Genomic DNA, 16,324 nt, shown 5'->3' with positions numbered 1-16,324 from the left:
TGAAACAGGAGATAATATTAATTGCTTGGACTTTTTAATTTGAAGAAAAGAATGAAGAGTAATTAAATTTAGTTAAACTACCGATCACACAAATTTGATTCTATAAAATTAATAGAGCCCATCGAGCCATATGATAATGGAAGATAAAAAAAGTCTAGTGTATTACGAAGGCTCAGTTTTAATAAATAAACTATGTATTAAAACAATAGTTAAAAAGTTACAAAATGAAAATTTCTACTAAAAGTTGTTATTTTCAATTTACACACTTATGTAATCACATTGATGTGTTTGAAAAGCAAGATTCTGATGTGAACAATCACATGATTAAACTGAATTTAAGCGCGTGTTTTTTTTAAAAATAAGCGTACGTAAATTAGATTTACGAGAATTATGTATTTTATCATATATCATTCAAATGCATAATGTATTTTTGTAGAATTGATTTATTTAGGATCTAAAGCTTACAGTAATTACAATAAAGAAAAAATAAATTCAATACTGTATATCATTTTTGTCTAACATTTGACGCAGTAATTATTTTGTCGACACTTATGTCGTGTATGTGTAAATAGGGAGAACGTAAATCGGAAAAAAAGTTTTTCAAGGTAACATTCAGCTTTTTCTGCTATTGTTGAGTTGCACATTTTTATTAACCATTTAATAAAGTTTTCTAAATTTATCTATTGAACTATGCTGTGTAAATATTGTAAACAGGAAAATACTGGAAATGAATACTGTAAAGCATGTAATATAAAACGTTTTCAACGAAATTTTAAAAATTGGGCTAGTGGTAAATAACGATATTGACAAATTTATTCAAGATAATCAACTATCAGCGAATTTTTATGATCAAGTATTAGAGTGGATACCTTACAATAAATTATATGATATTGAATATATTGCAAAAGGTGGTTTTGGAGAAGTGTATAGAGTAAAATGGATTGATGGATATATTAATGATTGGGATAATAAAAATGAAAATTGGGAACGATGTCACTATACTCCAGATAAGTTTGTAGCTCTGAAAAGTTTAAATAATTCAGAAAATGTTACATTAAAATTTATCAATGAGGTATTGCCTAGTTTCTTAATTTAATGAAATTTTTAAATACGATTTTTACTAACGGATTTTTTAAATGTATATTTAGATAACAATGCATTGTAAAACTATTGGAGATGGAATAATTTCGGTTGTTAGAGTTTATGGAATTACACAAGACCCAGAAACAAAAAATTACATGATGGTTTTGAGATATGCAGAAAATGGCAGTTTAAGAACTTATTTGGATAAAAATCATTATGAATTAACTTGGAATACTAAGCTAATAAATTTATACCAAATTTCACTCGGACTTAAGAGTACTCATGAAAAAGAATTAATTCATCGAGATTTACATATTGGAAATATACTGCATTTCAAATATCATTCCATTATAACTGATATGGGATTATGTAAACCTGCAGATTATAATGCATCGGAAAATACAAAAAACAGTATATACGGTATTTTACCTTATATTGCTCCCGAAGTTTTAAGAGGGCAAAATTATACTAAAGCTGCTGATCTTTATAGTTTTGGTATAATTATGTATGAAGTAATTTCTGGACTTCCCCCATATCATGATGTAAGCCATGACAATAATTTAGCAATAAAAATTTGTCAAGGACTTAGACCAAGATTTATTAATATTAAAGTACCTCAATTGATTGTGAATTTAATCAAAAGATGCTTGGATGCAAATCCATTAAATCGGCCTATGGCAAATGAAGTTCAAAGTGTTCTATATCAATGGACTTATGGGACTTATGACAATCGATCAGAAATAAAAAAACAAATAAAAGAAGCAGAAGAAATCAATAATAGTTTACCAACTAGCAGTGTACCATCAACTAGTTTATCATACAAGACACATTCTGAAGCTGTTTATACAAGTAGACTACTTAATTTTAATAATCTTCCAGAACCAAAAAATTCAGATGATTATTATGATGAACAAAATGACAATATAATTAGTGAAAAATTTTCAGGTAAATACTGTAATAATTTTGTATGAATTAAATGTAAAAATACTAATATATCTTATCTCATTAAATAGAATCTTTACAAATTGATATTTCTCAATTGACTATTGAAGATAATGATGGTACGTATATATTTCAATTTTTTTTTAAGAAATAATTTTAAAAGTTAAAAGTTAACTCATTTTATCTCTTATATTACAGGCAAATCAAAGAATATTATTTAGTTTATTAAATTAGTTAGTTTTTCATCTTTTGGGTTTATTTATTTAAAGTTATATTCTTTTACAGTACACAACATTTGTATTATCTTTTTGTTTTTATTATTGTATGATTAAAATTCTATTGTTATTAAAGTTTGGCATCATGTGATTGTATTAAATTGAAATAAGTTTACAATCACTTTACTCACTTTACTCTTACTATTAAAATTTTTGATTTAAAAGTGTTTTTGCTATAACAGATAACGAATTATTAATATTCAATCAGACTTATTATGTTTATTTAAGATAAAAATTCCTAACTGGAAAACATGTTAATGGTTTATTATTTTATTTTAGTAGATAGTTAATAACTCCAGATAATGTATCAGTTATTTTCAAATATTAAGATCAGGCAAAATAATAGGTAATATTTACGATTCTAAGTCCTGACAGGAGTAGACATTGCACATTTTAAAATTGCTTGAATCATACTTTCAGTTTTCTCAAATTCTTAATCCTAATATGTTAAACATTTTGGCGAAATATCATTATATTAATGATAATAATCTTTTATAAAACGTACTAATATGTACTAATATATTGATGCTATATATTAATCTTCCCGATTCAAAAAACTTTCGAAATAATGATGATATAATGAATATGAAATCTTCAAGTATTAAAGTTTTGATCAAGAATGACATCAACATTGTATTTATATTTACTTTATTATTATTGCTATTATTTTTTATTAATAAATGGTGTAGTTAGCCGAAAAATTCAGCCGAAGGCGCAGTAAATTTTTGGCTAATAACACCCAGCCGAAAAAAATTCATGAAACTATTTTCGGCTGAATATTTTCGGCTAAATACACTTTTTTTTAAATAATAGTGTAGTTAGCCGAAAATATTCAGCCGAAAATAGTAGATGTTGAACCAATAAAATATTTAAAATCAACATGAATTTTTTTCGGCTGGGTGTTGTTAGCCGAAATTTACTGCGCCTTCGGCTGAATTTTTCGGCTAACTACACCATTATTAATATAATATATGACAAATATTGCACAAAAATGGTTTAGTATTTAACAAAAAAAGATTAACAAAAGACTTTAAATTTCAATTATTAAATATATACAATATAAAGTGTAACATTTTAGCCTAATAATTTAATAGTTTATGTAATTAGCAGCACATTTTATTTATTATCATGATATACGAAGAGCAATACATAATTTTATAAAATGCATAGAGGCAAAAGTTAACTAAATTAATGATAACCCTATAACTAACCAATTTATCTACAATAAATAGTACACCAGACTAAGTCATCAACATATACATAAAATATAAAACTAAAAAAAAAAAATTATCTACAACTAGTGCTACTTTTCAAAAATAAAAATTAACAAGTCATGCGAACTACAATTAGTATCTGAACTTCCCGTAACCACTCCATGGTTAGATCCCGCCAGTAGGATATGATGATCGACACATGGCTTCATTTTATCTAGTTCTAATCCAGGTCTCGTGACTTGATGGCTGAAAAAAACCTGCTGTTGTGCTATCAATTCGTGGAGACTGCTGATCAATAACGCCATCACAAAAAGAAATGATTGGTGCCGACAGGAATCCAAAACTTCCAAATTTGCTGTTCCAAGCATGTGTTAATTTTGTACTGCGCCACGGTAATAATTTAATAGTAGATAATATAGGAATGGATGGCTTAAAAAAAGGAATGATTTACGTTATTTTTGGAAAATTGTATAACTCCGAAAATTTATAAATTTATTTCATTTTGAAATGAATGAAAGTCCAATCTCCTTTTTCAACATGGCATGCTCAAAAATATTTTCAGGAGAATTGCCCGAATTAACAAATGAAATTATACAATATTTTAGAAAAGATTTTTCAACATTATATTCATGTATTTTAGTTAATAGATTATGGTGTCGCTTAGCAATTCCATTATTATGGGAAAATCCATTTCCAATAAGTTATTCCAAAAATTACCACTTCATTAAAATTTACTTAAATAAATTAAATGAAGATGACAAAATAAAATTAAATGAATATGGATTTAATTATAATTTATCTCCATCAAGTACATTATTTAATTATCCTAGTTTTATTAAATATTTAAATACACGAGAAGTTGTTTTTAATATTAAGAGTTGGATTTTTAATACTTTAGTGGATAAAAACCATGATTATGAACTAGTAAACTTAATTTATGGGTTATTATTGAAAGTTTTTATTGAAAATGAAGGAATTTTAGATTCTTTTGAAGTAATGTCAAACCTTGAATATTTTAATAATATTACGGACTTGATATTACAAAATCTGAATTTTACATACAATATCCGAAAATTAAAATTAAAATTAGATATTTCATGTCAAAATTTTACACAATTTTTGAAATTTTTATTTACTAATTGCAATTCAATCTCAACGATTGTTCTTAGTTTTCATTATATAAGTGTTTATAATCGATCATCATTAGTTGAAAAATATTTATCACAATTAATAATTTCCCAACATAATCTTAAAAAAATTTCATTTGAATATAATATGATATATAACCAATTTTTAGCATTAAAAAATTCTAATTGTTCAAATACTTTAAATACAATTATATTTTATTTCATTGATTTTAAAAATATAATTAATATTTTACAAGAGGTTTTTGATCAATTGAATGTTTTAGAATCTATACACATTTTTTATTGTAATTCTTTAAATTCAGATTTTGTTCAACAAATTATTAAGGTCATTAAACCTTTTAAATTGAGAACTTTGTTTATGGATGAAATATTACATGTTGAATCATTACAATTATTTGTACAGAAAATTAGTAATTGGTTAGAGAATCTTGAATTTAAAAGGAGTGATACAAGAGAATATAGTGAATCAAAACAACGATTACTTGAATTTATTATAAAATATTGTAAAAAGATTAGATATTTTAAAACGGGTACACCTGATAATAATAATATATATCAATTAATTGAAAATAATCAACATAGTATTAATTATATTAATATTGAAGTGGACCTTTTTAATGATCATACTGATTTAAGTGATTTAAGTTCAAGTGTATTACAAAATTTAGGACAGATTCTTCCTTCTAAATTAGAATACTTATGTTTAGGACTCTGTATTAATACAAGTGATCTGGAAATATTTTTAAAAAATTCACAAAATACTTTTATTAAGAAATTAGTAATTAGTTATAAGTTGTATGATGAAGGTGATGAAGTTTTATTTTATATAAAGAAATATATTATGAAGAAGGAAAGGGTTAAATATTTGGTTTTTGATAATAATGATTCAAATTTTGAATTATTTACTTTAAAAAACGAAGTAAATGAATTTAAATTACATAATATTATAGTTAAAAAATTTTCTGATTTATATATTATTAATCCATATGATTTTATAATTAATAATTATTCACAATATTAATAAATAAAGACCTGAGTTTAAAAATGGAATTTGTATTTTAATTTATTAATGTACTGTAAAATATGTAAATCTCAATCAATGTTAAAGATTGTAGATTATATGCAATTGATTCTCATAATCTGAGATTTGGACATCATTAATAATAGATTGTGTTAAAAATATATTAATTATCTGACCAGAAGCTCTAGATATATTTAAAAGTATTATTATTTCTAACTCATATGAATTTGTCTATAAATCATTAAAGTGTTATTATATTACTCTTCGTACAATAATTAACTGCAATCTTTGACATTATTTATTAGATCCACACTAGTAAATTGGCGTATGTAATAAAGAAAATTATATATTAGTGTAATATGTTGAAATTATGACAAAATAAAAAGAAATATTTTTTGTGAAAATTTCGGATTGGATATTGGTATGACATCAAGTAACCACCCCGTAAATTTAGCTTATCACTTGATTTTAACAGTATATTTCTCGCCAGTAAATTAGAGGATAAAAGATAATGACAAATTATTAATCTAACGTTAAAAAATATAAAATCACGTGTATTTTTTTTTTAACTTCTAGTTTGGATAACAAAAAAAAATTTGGTTCGTATTAATTATGTAATGATCGACATGACCGGCCATGTGATCAATTTTTTTTTAAAAAAAGAGCGTTTAAAATTAATCTATGTACTGTATGCTGAAATTAAAAATAAATATGGATATGATTAATAATGTTATTAATGTAGATAGTAACTCATTAATGAATATTCAAGTAAAGAATTCTAAACTGGTCCTTAGTTGTAAGCGAGAAAATCCAATCAACAAAAAAATTTAAAATCTTTAATTTGTTAATCATTATTTCCTTGATTCTTGTAAAATCAGTAGATTATTACGATATAAACCATTAGTTAATAAAACAAGGATATGAAATCTTTTTATCACATGTATTAACATTTAATTCATTTTATAAGTACAGTACTATATTAAGTCCTATGTATTAATTTTTTGAAATCACGAACTTTTATTATGGATCTCAAAAAAAAAAAAGAATGAAAAAATAATATTTTAGTTTTTAATGATAATTAACTACTACGGAAAACCATATTTGAATAAAATGAGTCTTTTTTGTATTATAACGAAACTCAATATAATGTTTTGACAGTTTATAGACATTTTATTATGGATGATTGCGGTTTTCTGATTTGTGATTTTAATGATCGTCATTATATCAATTTCACGATTTAAAAAATATTGATAAATATTTCGTTCCATCCAAAATTTGTGATTATTCTTTATGTGGTAAAGTTTTTTAATGAAATATATATCATATTCTCAATTTACAAATGTAAAAAAAATAACAGAAGGAGGATTTGGTATTGTATATCTAGCAACTTTGATAGATGGTTCCAAATATTTAACGAATTATGATACGAAAAATAGAGATAAGCTTGTCATTTTAAAAAGATTTAAAAACTCTCAATATGCTAAAAATTATTTATGAGTGAGGTAAATATTTTAATAATTTACATTTATTCACTTAATGTTTATTAAAAATATTTTAATTCTAATCGAAATTTATAGTTGAAAACAAATCATCATTGTTATAAATCTATATATAATGTTATTAAAACATTTGGTTTTACAAAAGATCCAAAATTGAATGATTATATATTAGTTATACAATATGCATCAGAAAGAGATTTACATAAGTATTTACAAAAGTAATTTGCAGAAATCAATTGGCAACAGAAAATACATATTTTAATTAATATTTTAATTGGGTATTTATTATTTAAATTTATTGGTTAATAAATAATTCACGATAATAAATTTAAATTCATTATTTTTACTTTAGACTTGAGGCTATTCATAATGCAAATTTTATACATCAAGATGTGGTAGATTTGCCAAGCAAATATTACGTAAATTGTAAAATCGGAGATCTAGGATTATCACGATCTGCAAATGATACCTCATCGGATAATGAAATTTATGGTGTGATTAGTGTTTGGATCCGGATAAAAACCGTTATCCGGATAAAATAATTACTCAATCCGGATAAAAACTTTAATTTTGTAAAAGGTGGAATTAAATCCAATTATCAACAAATTTGAGTACTATGATCGTATTTGTAACACTAAGAGCTTTCAAACAAGCCATAAATCATAAAGTTCTGATCATTAGTTCATGAAATACAACAGTTTATCCGAAATCTGCAATCCGGATAAAATCCGACGAAATCCGGATAAAACCGCGGTTTTTACCCGGATAATCGCACTTTATCTGGATTGACCCGGGTCAAACCGGATTCGGATCCAAACACTAGGTGTGATACCTTATATTGCACCAGAAATATTTAAAGGGTCTGCATTTTCTAAAGAATCTGATATTTATAGTTTGGGTATGATTATGTGGGAACTTACAACAGGTTGTAAGCCTTTTGCTAATGTTGAACATGATCATATTCTTATTTTTAATATTATTGATAGTGTACGACCTGAAATTACAGAAGATACACCAGAATGTTATGCTGATTTAATGAAAAGTTGTTGGGATCCTGATCCCAAAAAAGACCCTCTATATATGAGATTGAGAAGATTTGTTATTCATGGAATCTTGGAGGAAATGTTATTTATCAATTTTATCAAGCTGAATTTAAAAGGATAATGTTAATAGACTCAAAGAAGCTTGGTCCCAAGTTTAGTGAAAAACCTCATCCAAAAGCTGTTTATACAAGTAGACCTTTAAGTTCTTACATTTCTAAATGTTCATCTACCAATTTTACATTAAATAATACGTACTAAACTATTTAAATAAAAGTCATCTTTTTTTTTCGATGAATAAATCAAATTAATTAAATTACTTTTTTTTTTTATAGATTATATTTCAAAAGAGCTAGAATTTGACATAGATATCGAAAGGTATTTAAAAGATAAAAAAAATATTTGTTAAGTTATTTATAATTTAAATCCAAATAATTCACAATTTTTATATAAGTAACAAATCAAACGTACTTGGAACTAAGAGAAATATTGAAGAATTAAATATTAATTCTTATGAAAATAATGGTAAATATTTTATTTGATTAAAATTTATTTTAATATTATTATTTACTTTTATTATTTACTTTTATTATTTACTTTTTTTTAGGAAAATACATTAAAATTAATTCCCATCTATCAAAAACAATAATGAAATGAAAAAAAAATTTCGTATAAATATCATATATTTTTTATTTTAATATTTTAATTATATATAAATATAATTTTTTTTTAATTATTCAATGATTGCAATTAGTCTTGGTGAAAATGACTTATTTTCGCAAAGATTAAGAATTAATAAGGCGCAGCTAAAATAAAAAATCTTAACAAATAGAAAGGCCTTAAATCGTACCTTGAACTAAGTTTTTCGAAAGAATTGTTTCATGTATAAAATTAAAATTCATTTCTACTTATATATTCATGAAAAAATGTAGGATTTTGATAGCGTGTTAAAATTCTTATGACCGAATCCGAATCAAATGATTTTTACTTACATATAATAAACGTTTAAAAGGAATTCGTGGAGTCTCGTTTAAAAAATTTCTAAAAAAGTCACTTATCTTCTGCGCATTGGTCGAATTGGTCGGATTGAACGAACTACTATATCTGGATTATCCTTTTCACCCAGTCTAATTTTTTCATAATAAAAAAATTTTTTTATGTTGAAAAGAATTTTAAAAGACTGCGCTTCGGCGAATAATTTGACGGATTCCGTCAAATTATCCGATAAGATTACATATACATAGCTTGAGATCATCAGACTAGGGTTGATTTTAGAAAAATTGGTGTCACATCAGATTGATATATAGTTACAGCGATGATTTTCACATTTAAAAATTTTTATATGCGATTGATTTAAATATACCAGATACTGTGTCCTAAAATATCCTTTAATATAATTACAAAAAATATCTTAGTTATTTTTAAAAAATTAGTACTGCTACGCTAATACGCTAATTTCTACACGGATTTTGTTCCAAATATATATGAAAACTGTTGAGCGACTTCACCTAAATCACGAGTATTACTCCAACATTATAAAATAGAGATACAAGTAGTTTCGGGTCTACTGGGCAACTTCACTTAATCTTCCAAAGGCTATTTACTTTAATCAAGCTCGGGGAAAATTAAGTTTTAAACCTGCTGCCAACTGAAATCGCACTGAAAATAAAAAAAAATATTTCTATGACGAATGCTACAGTTAGTTTGATGAAAAATTGAAAAATAATAAAAAGTTTATTGAGAGACATTCAATAAAATATTTGAGAGTTTATAAATAGGTTTAAGTCTAAAAAATTTTTTCATGATAGAACGAAAGATGAAAAAAAGGAAAGTCTGGTGATTTACTAGTATGGTAAATGTGGTTAGCCTTACTTGTTTAGATTGGATTTCAATCATGTTTTTCTGTGAAACCATATTAAGGGTTTCCCCATATTAACCATATTAACCATATTAGCCATCTCAACCCACTTTACCCACTTTCGAATTCCTTCGATGAAAGTTTCTAAAGACCATTTTTTTTTAAGTCTCAAGCCAATGAGAAATTCCAACGTCATCAAAAACCAATACTAAGGGCAGTATTATGTCACATTTTTATTTCTATAAATTTATCATTTTGGTTACTTTGCTCATATTTTTTTAAGCTAACTCGGGCAAAGAATTATCCAGAAAATCAAAGAGCCATCACAATTAATTTAATTTATAAAAAAAGAAACAAGCAAACATTTATATATAAATATAAATCACAAGAAATTTTAAGAATATTTATTTTTGAGAATATCAAGATACTTCGTCTACTAAAACCGCTAAAGCTCTCGATGATTATGTCTTATTGGGGCGTAGTGGATTGAGAGTTTCTCCATTATGTCTTGGTACTGCGGTAAGATCATTTTTGTAAGCTAAATAAATATCTTTGACAAAACATATATTGTTAACATATTCTATACATTGAAGACTTTTGGAGAACAATGGGTAAGTTATTTATATAATTTGAATTGATGATAAAAAAAAGATCTCTGAATTTCTGAATATTAACACTTCAAAATAGGGAATCGGCGCTAATAAAGAAGAATCGAAAAAAGTTTTTGATCTTTATTACGAAAGAGGCGGAAATTTTTTTGGTAATTTTTCAGTTATGCAATCACTTGATTTAATGTTATAGAAAATTTCCTATTTAATAATACGCAAATCTTTAGATACTGCCTGCAATTATAATGATGGTGAAGTAAGTAATAAAAAAAAAAAAATTTTTTTTAGTTAACTAAATATTAATGTCCATTAATAAAATATTTAGGGCGAACGTTTCCTTGGAGATTATGTTTCCGATAAACGATCCGATGTTGTGATTGCAACAAAATATACGTGTATGAACCATGAATTAACTAAATAATGTCGTTTCAAATTTGAATTTTCAATAATTTTTTAGATTTAATTCTTAGGTAATACAACTTCTATGCAAAAGGATGTGAGACTCAATCCGAATTTAGGTGAGCTAGTAGACTATTCATAATACAAAATTAAATATTTTTTTATGTTGATTGATAATAAATGTAACTTAACTGTTAAATACATAGGAGGAAATCATCGAAAAAGTCTTGTGGAGAATCTTAATGAGAGTTTGAAACGATTGAACATGAGCTATGTCGATATTTTATATGTTCATGTTTATGAGTTTCGAACTCCAATCGAAGAAATTATGAGATCATTAGATGACGCCGTTCGAAGTGGAAAAGTAAATAAACTATTATTTTATAATGTTTGCTCGAAATAATTTTTCTAAATATCATTATTAAAAATATATATATATATATAGGTATTATACGTTGCTGCAAGCAATTTTCCATCTTGGGCACTCGCTCGCGCTAATACATTTGCAGAATTACGTGGATGGAGGTACACTAATTTTGATTTGTAGATATTAAAGATGGGCTTCAAGTTAATACATTTTCATCAAACGTGTTTAGTTCTTTCATTGGACTTCAAACGCGGTATAGTTTATTGGATCGATCATTAGAATTTGATTTACAACCTGCTTGTGCTGAACTTGATGTATGTATTATAAAATTATACTCTATTTGAATTATGTACGGTTACTAAAGTTACTAAATCTATATTTATTTAAAAACTTTTAGGTTGGAATTATTCCGTGGGGTGCCGTTGCCGAAGGGTAATTATTAATTATTGATTCTTTTTTTTTATATTATAATATCATACTCATAATATTAATTATTTTCATAATAGTTTTCTTATCGGAAACATACGAGAGAATCAGCTGCTAACTTAAAATCGGAACATCGCAGTCATAAAGTAGCAGATCATTCAAAAGTCGAAAAAAATTGGAAGATTTTAGATGAAGTAATTACTGTTTCAAAAGAGACTGGCAGAACTCCTGTTCAGGTGGTATTTAATCTTAAAACTATAGTTTTTAATCGTTTTCAACAATTGAATATTAATTGGGTTCAACAAAAACCTGGAATTACTTCTCCTTTAATTGGTGCTAGAACAGTTACTCAGCTCGAAGAAAATCTTAAATCACTTGAATTCAAGTGAGTATAATTGTTTGAAAGTTTTTTTTTTAAAAAAAAAATTGTTTACTAACGTAAATTAAAAAAAAAAATTCTAATATTATCAGATTGACGCCTGAACAAGTGAAAAGACTGGATGAAGCATCTAAACCAGCTGAAATTCCATTCCCTAATTCGTTTGTTAGCAATTATGATAGATTCATCGGAAAAAACATTGAAGTGCCTCGTAAATTTGAAGCTATCTCGACTTCATGTAACTTTGGAAGAATAAATCTTTAATTTATTTCACAAGGCTCAATTTTTGTTTTCTCTCGATTGTTTATAAATATATTTTTTCTTCAATAAAATAAAATATTCAGAACTTTTGACACGATCCTCTTGAAGAATTTACTTCTTTTGAAATGACGTTCCAGTGACTTTTACTGAATTTTCTTTTATATTATTTTTCTTTTTCTTTTTATTTTTATTATTTTTAAGCTGAAGACGTTGCCGAAGGTTTTCTCATTTTTGGGAAATTTTTTTTTATTTTTTTTATATATATATATTATTTTTATCAATAGTTTTATTTATTATCATTGTTTTCATTATTTTCCAGATTTTCCTTTATCCAATAACTCACTATTTTTTCTATAAATTAGATCAGTTTATTATTGTCATCATTCGTGTTCAGACTATTTACTGGTCTAGTTAATATTGCACTTTTTTCAAATGCTTCTTTGGAAGAATGTTTCGAATAGAATTTTTCTTTTGATATTGGATTAAAGGCCGTGGTATTTACGAGTGATCTGTTTAAGCGGGTTAGGTAGATGAAATGATCGGTATGGCTAAAAATTATTTAAAAATGTAGACGTTGACGAAAAAATTTTGTTCAGCATGAAAATAAAATGACCTTTCAAAAATTTCATTAGATGTTCAACAAATATTTCCAGAAAATATGTATACTGCATACACGGTATAAAGTTTCTCGAATCATTTTATTAATTTCAGCCTCAGATGATAATTGACTATGGTATATACGGATAAAATATCATATTTGTTTAAATTTTAGTACATGCAGTTCAGACGAATAGTGGCAGTGATGGTGATGAAGTCATAGTTACAAATCATCGATATATGTACGCAGTTACAAGTACGGTAAAATTTATGTTAAAATCATGTTCTTTTTCTTACAATCAAAAAAATTTTACTATTTTTTTAATTTTTTTCTTTGTATGTTACCGTAAGAGATCTTTCAATAATCAATCTTAAACATTTGTTCGTGTCAATACTATTTATTCTTGCTGAAATAAGCGAATACTTAACCTGCAGATGATTAATTCTTAATTTACCTTAGAATTTAACTTTACTACTTTAATTCACCCTGTAATGATACTGCATTACTGCATCTGAATTAATATTTGATTTTAAAATCGGAATCAACTCTATATTATATAATATATCACATGACCCTCAGAATCATCATCCAACACTTCATTATAACTAAATGTTGTTCTTACAAATTTCTTGTGGGACATCTATAAATTAAAAAGGATGGTTAGCTCTCGCTAAGTACGAATTTCATCCCGCTATCTGGTAGTGACGTGAGGCAGTATCCTTCTAAAGTATCAAGTAACATAACGAAGCAGTCCGGATCTTCTTCCTATATATTAGTGTCGATATTTTCACCGTCCGTTCCTGAAAACTGCACAATAAAAGGTATAGCTACAAGCATCTATTTGAAAGAACTTACAAAAACACAGCTTTAGGTTATTGTGTCCGTTCACTGACATCTCTCCTGGACACACAAGAGATTTGTTATCATCCAGAAATTCTGAAAACAGAGAAGGACGTTCACAGTAAAACTGTGGCCACGAAGCGCTTCCAGTTCTCTGAATTCAAAAGTCCTCAATGAGAACAAATCAATTGCATGAGTCAAAGTTGAGGAAGGCACATAACTATTCCTCATTGCGGAATAGTAGACCTCAACACTGAGAAGATCTTATTCGTATCTCAGCCAGGTCCGTCAGTTAACAGAGTTATCATAGATAGACCTGCCAGCTCACAAGATTGCCGTAACTTCCTTGATCATTGCATCCACTTGTTCACCTTCACCAGATAGCTTTACGAAAACAGTTCAACATACCTTTAATATTAGATAAAAATGATATATGTAACCTTCCCTATTTTTTAGGAATGACTCTCATATATCTTGTTCAACCTTTTGCGAGTTCCAACCCACATACCTAAAGAGAGAGAGGCCAAAAGAAGACCTAATAAAGAGAAGACCCAGACAGAGAGAAGATAGACCTAAAAAAAAGATGAAAAAAAAGATAACAAAAAAAGATGACGAAACGAAAAAAATGATGATGAAGTAAAAAAATAAAAAAAAGATGATGAAACAAAAAAAAAGGAGGACGAAACTAAAAAAAAAGGAGGACGAAACTAAAAAAAAAGGAGGACGAAACTAAAAAAAAATGACAACAAAACAAAAAAAATGATGACGAAACTAAAAAAAAATGATGACAAAACAAAAAAAAAGGAGGACGAAACTAAAAAAAAAGGAGGACGAAACTAAAAAAAAAGGAGGACGAAACTAAAAAAAAATGACAACAAAACAAAAAAAATGATGACAAAACAAAAAAAAAGAAGGACGAAACTAAAAAAAAGGAGGACGAAACAAAAAAAAGGATGATGAAATAAAAAAAAGGACAACAAAACAAAAAAAAGAGTCTAAAAGAAGACCTAATAGAAAACCTAGATAGAGAGAAGATAGTCCTAAAAAAAAGATGAAAAAAAATATGATATAACCACACACAAACCCAACCCACACTCTCTAAAGGAAGACGTAAAGAAAATGGCCTAAGAGATAGAAGACATAATAAAGAAAAGAAGATAGACCTTGAAAAAAAAAATGACGAAAGTATAGTGTGTATATATAATATTGTTAGCTGACGAAAAAAAAGATGATGAAAAAAAAAGGGGGTATTAAGGGTATATAAATACTTTTTCGAATACACAGTGACTATAATAAGATAGTTAGGGAGTATAGTATCATGCATAATACAATTGTTTGACAATACAATTGTTTTGACAATGAAAAAAAAACTGGAAATAAAAAAAAATTAATCCTCCGATATACTGCGGCTGATCGCATCATTTTTTTTTTCTATTTTTGGTCCTCTTTTTCAAACCTGAAAAAATAAAATTTTTTAATTACTAGTAATTATTAAAATAATATACATAAACTAATCAAAAATTAACATTATTTATTACCGGCCGGATAATACAAAGATTCGATACAATTTTTATGATACCAATATAATCGGAGTTAGGTATTCAAACATCCATTTAACTCATTAAATTGGTAAACAACTGAAAAAAAAATTATCATGGACAAAAACTGGTAGAACACCGCCATACCGCCCATACGTTCAAAAAATTCGTTCTGACAAGAGGATAAAAAAAACTCCTCCAAAGTTTTGTCCTAATTGTAATGAAATAAGTAAATTCGTTTATTTACTTTTTAGTAAAGTAAATAAAATAGAAGAAATCATAAATAACTGAAAATTTTTTAAAAACGACGACCCTTTTGAGTACGCTCTTTATTGTTCTTAACAATTGGGACCCTATGGAATTAGATTCATAGGGTTCTTGGAACTTGGACGGTAAGTAAAATGTCAAAATTTAGAAAACTTATAAAAATTCGTAATTCTTACAACTAGAAATTACAATAAGAATGAAATGTTTGTCTTCTATCTATTATAGTGAAAATATTGATTGCAAAAATGATGATAAATGACCAATAAATATTTTTAATATTTACAATTTTATAATTTAATCAAGGCAAAATCGACAATCGACAAACGCTTTCGGGCAACTGTAAATTTATTCGATAATTTATTACAAGCATAATTCGTTTTTCGTTTCATGTATTACGTAACGTTCATCTCCGCACCGGCATTAGCGAATATTTGCGGGCTGAGTTTCATGCCATTTTTAATTCTGCCCAAAATTCTGATAAAATGGTTTTCAATAAACGATTTATCTTTTTGATTAAAAAAAAGTGATCCCTATTATCAAAAAAATTATGGGCAAACGCGG

At 26.3% G+C, this 16,324-nt stretch overlaps 4 protein-coding genes across 4 annotated transcripts; all 4 read left to right on the top strand.

Annotated features, from left to right (window-relative positions):
- Nucleotides 1–1,757: 1,757 nt before the first annotated feature.
- OCT59_012399 (uncharacterized protein) lies at nucleotides 1,758–2,246 on the top strand (the record flags this gene model as incomplete). The annotated part of the gene is made up of 3 exons (XM_066134430.1): nucleotides 1,758–2,028; nucleotides 2,097–2,144; nucleotides 2,224–2,246. The coding sequence occupies 3 exons, from the start codon at nucleotides 1,758–1,760 to the stop codon at nucleotides 2,244–2,246; spliced, it is 342 nt and encodes a 113-aa protein (XP_065989695.1).
- Nucleotides 2,247–8,345: 6,099 nt separating this feature from the next.
- Nucleotides 8,346–8,879, top strand: OCT59_012398 (uncharacterized protein; the record flags this gene model as incomplete). The annotated part of the gene is made up of 4 exons (XM_066134429.1): nucleotides 8,346–8,445; nucleotides 8,558–8,600; nucleotides 8,677–8,747; nucleotides 8,830–8,879. 4 exons carry the CDS (start codon nucleotides 8,346–8,348, stop codon nucleotides 8,877–8,879), a joined length of 264 nt encoding a protein of 87 aa, XP_065989694.1.
- A 1,237-nt stretch (nucleotides 8,880–10,116) lies between these two features.
- OCT59_012397 (uncharacterized protein) lies at nucleotides 10,117–12,003 on the top strand (the record flags this gene model as incomplete). The annotated part of the gene is made up of 12 exons (XM_066134428.1): nucleotides 10,117–10,126; nucleotides 10,505–10,599; nucleotides 10,674–10,691; nucleotides 10,768–10,840; nucleotides 10,916–10,944; nucleotides 11,014–11,083; nucleotides 11,159–11,206; nucleotides 11,294–11,451; nucleotides 11,533–11,612; nucleotides 11,684–11,768; nucleotides 11,852–11,886; nucleotides 11,961–12,003. 12 exons carry the CDS (start codon nucleotides 10,117–10,119, stop codon nucleotides 12,001–12,003), a joined length of 744 nt encoding a protein of 247 aa, XP_065989693.1.
- A 66-nt stretch (nucleotides 12,004–12,069) lies between these two features.
- OCT59_012396 (uncharacterized protein) lies at nucleotides 12,070–12,523 on the top strand (the record flags this gene model as incomplete). The annotated part of the gene is made up of 3 exons (XM_066134427.1): nucleotides 12,070–12,074; nucleotides 12,221–12,265; nucleotides 12,352–12,523. The coding sequence occupies 3 exons, from the start codon at nucleotides 12,070–12,072 to the stop codon at nucleotides 12,521–12,523; spliced, it is 222 nt and encodes a 73-aa protein (XP_065989692.1).
- Between the last annotated feature and the right edge of the window lie 3,801 nt (nucleotides 12,524–16,324).

This window comes from Rhizophagus irregularis, chromosome 2 (assembly GCF_026210795.1).
Source record: "Rhizophagus irregularis chromosome 2, complete sequence".
Taxonomy (NCBI): domain Eukaryota; kingdom Fungi; phylum Glomeromycota; class Glomeromycetes; order Glomerales; family Glomeraceae; genus Rhizophagus; species Rhizophagus irregularis.
This window is presented reverse-complemented; position numbering and strand designations above follow the sequence as displayed.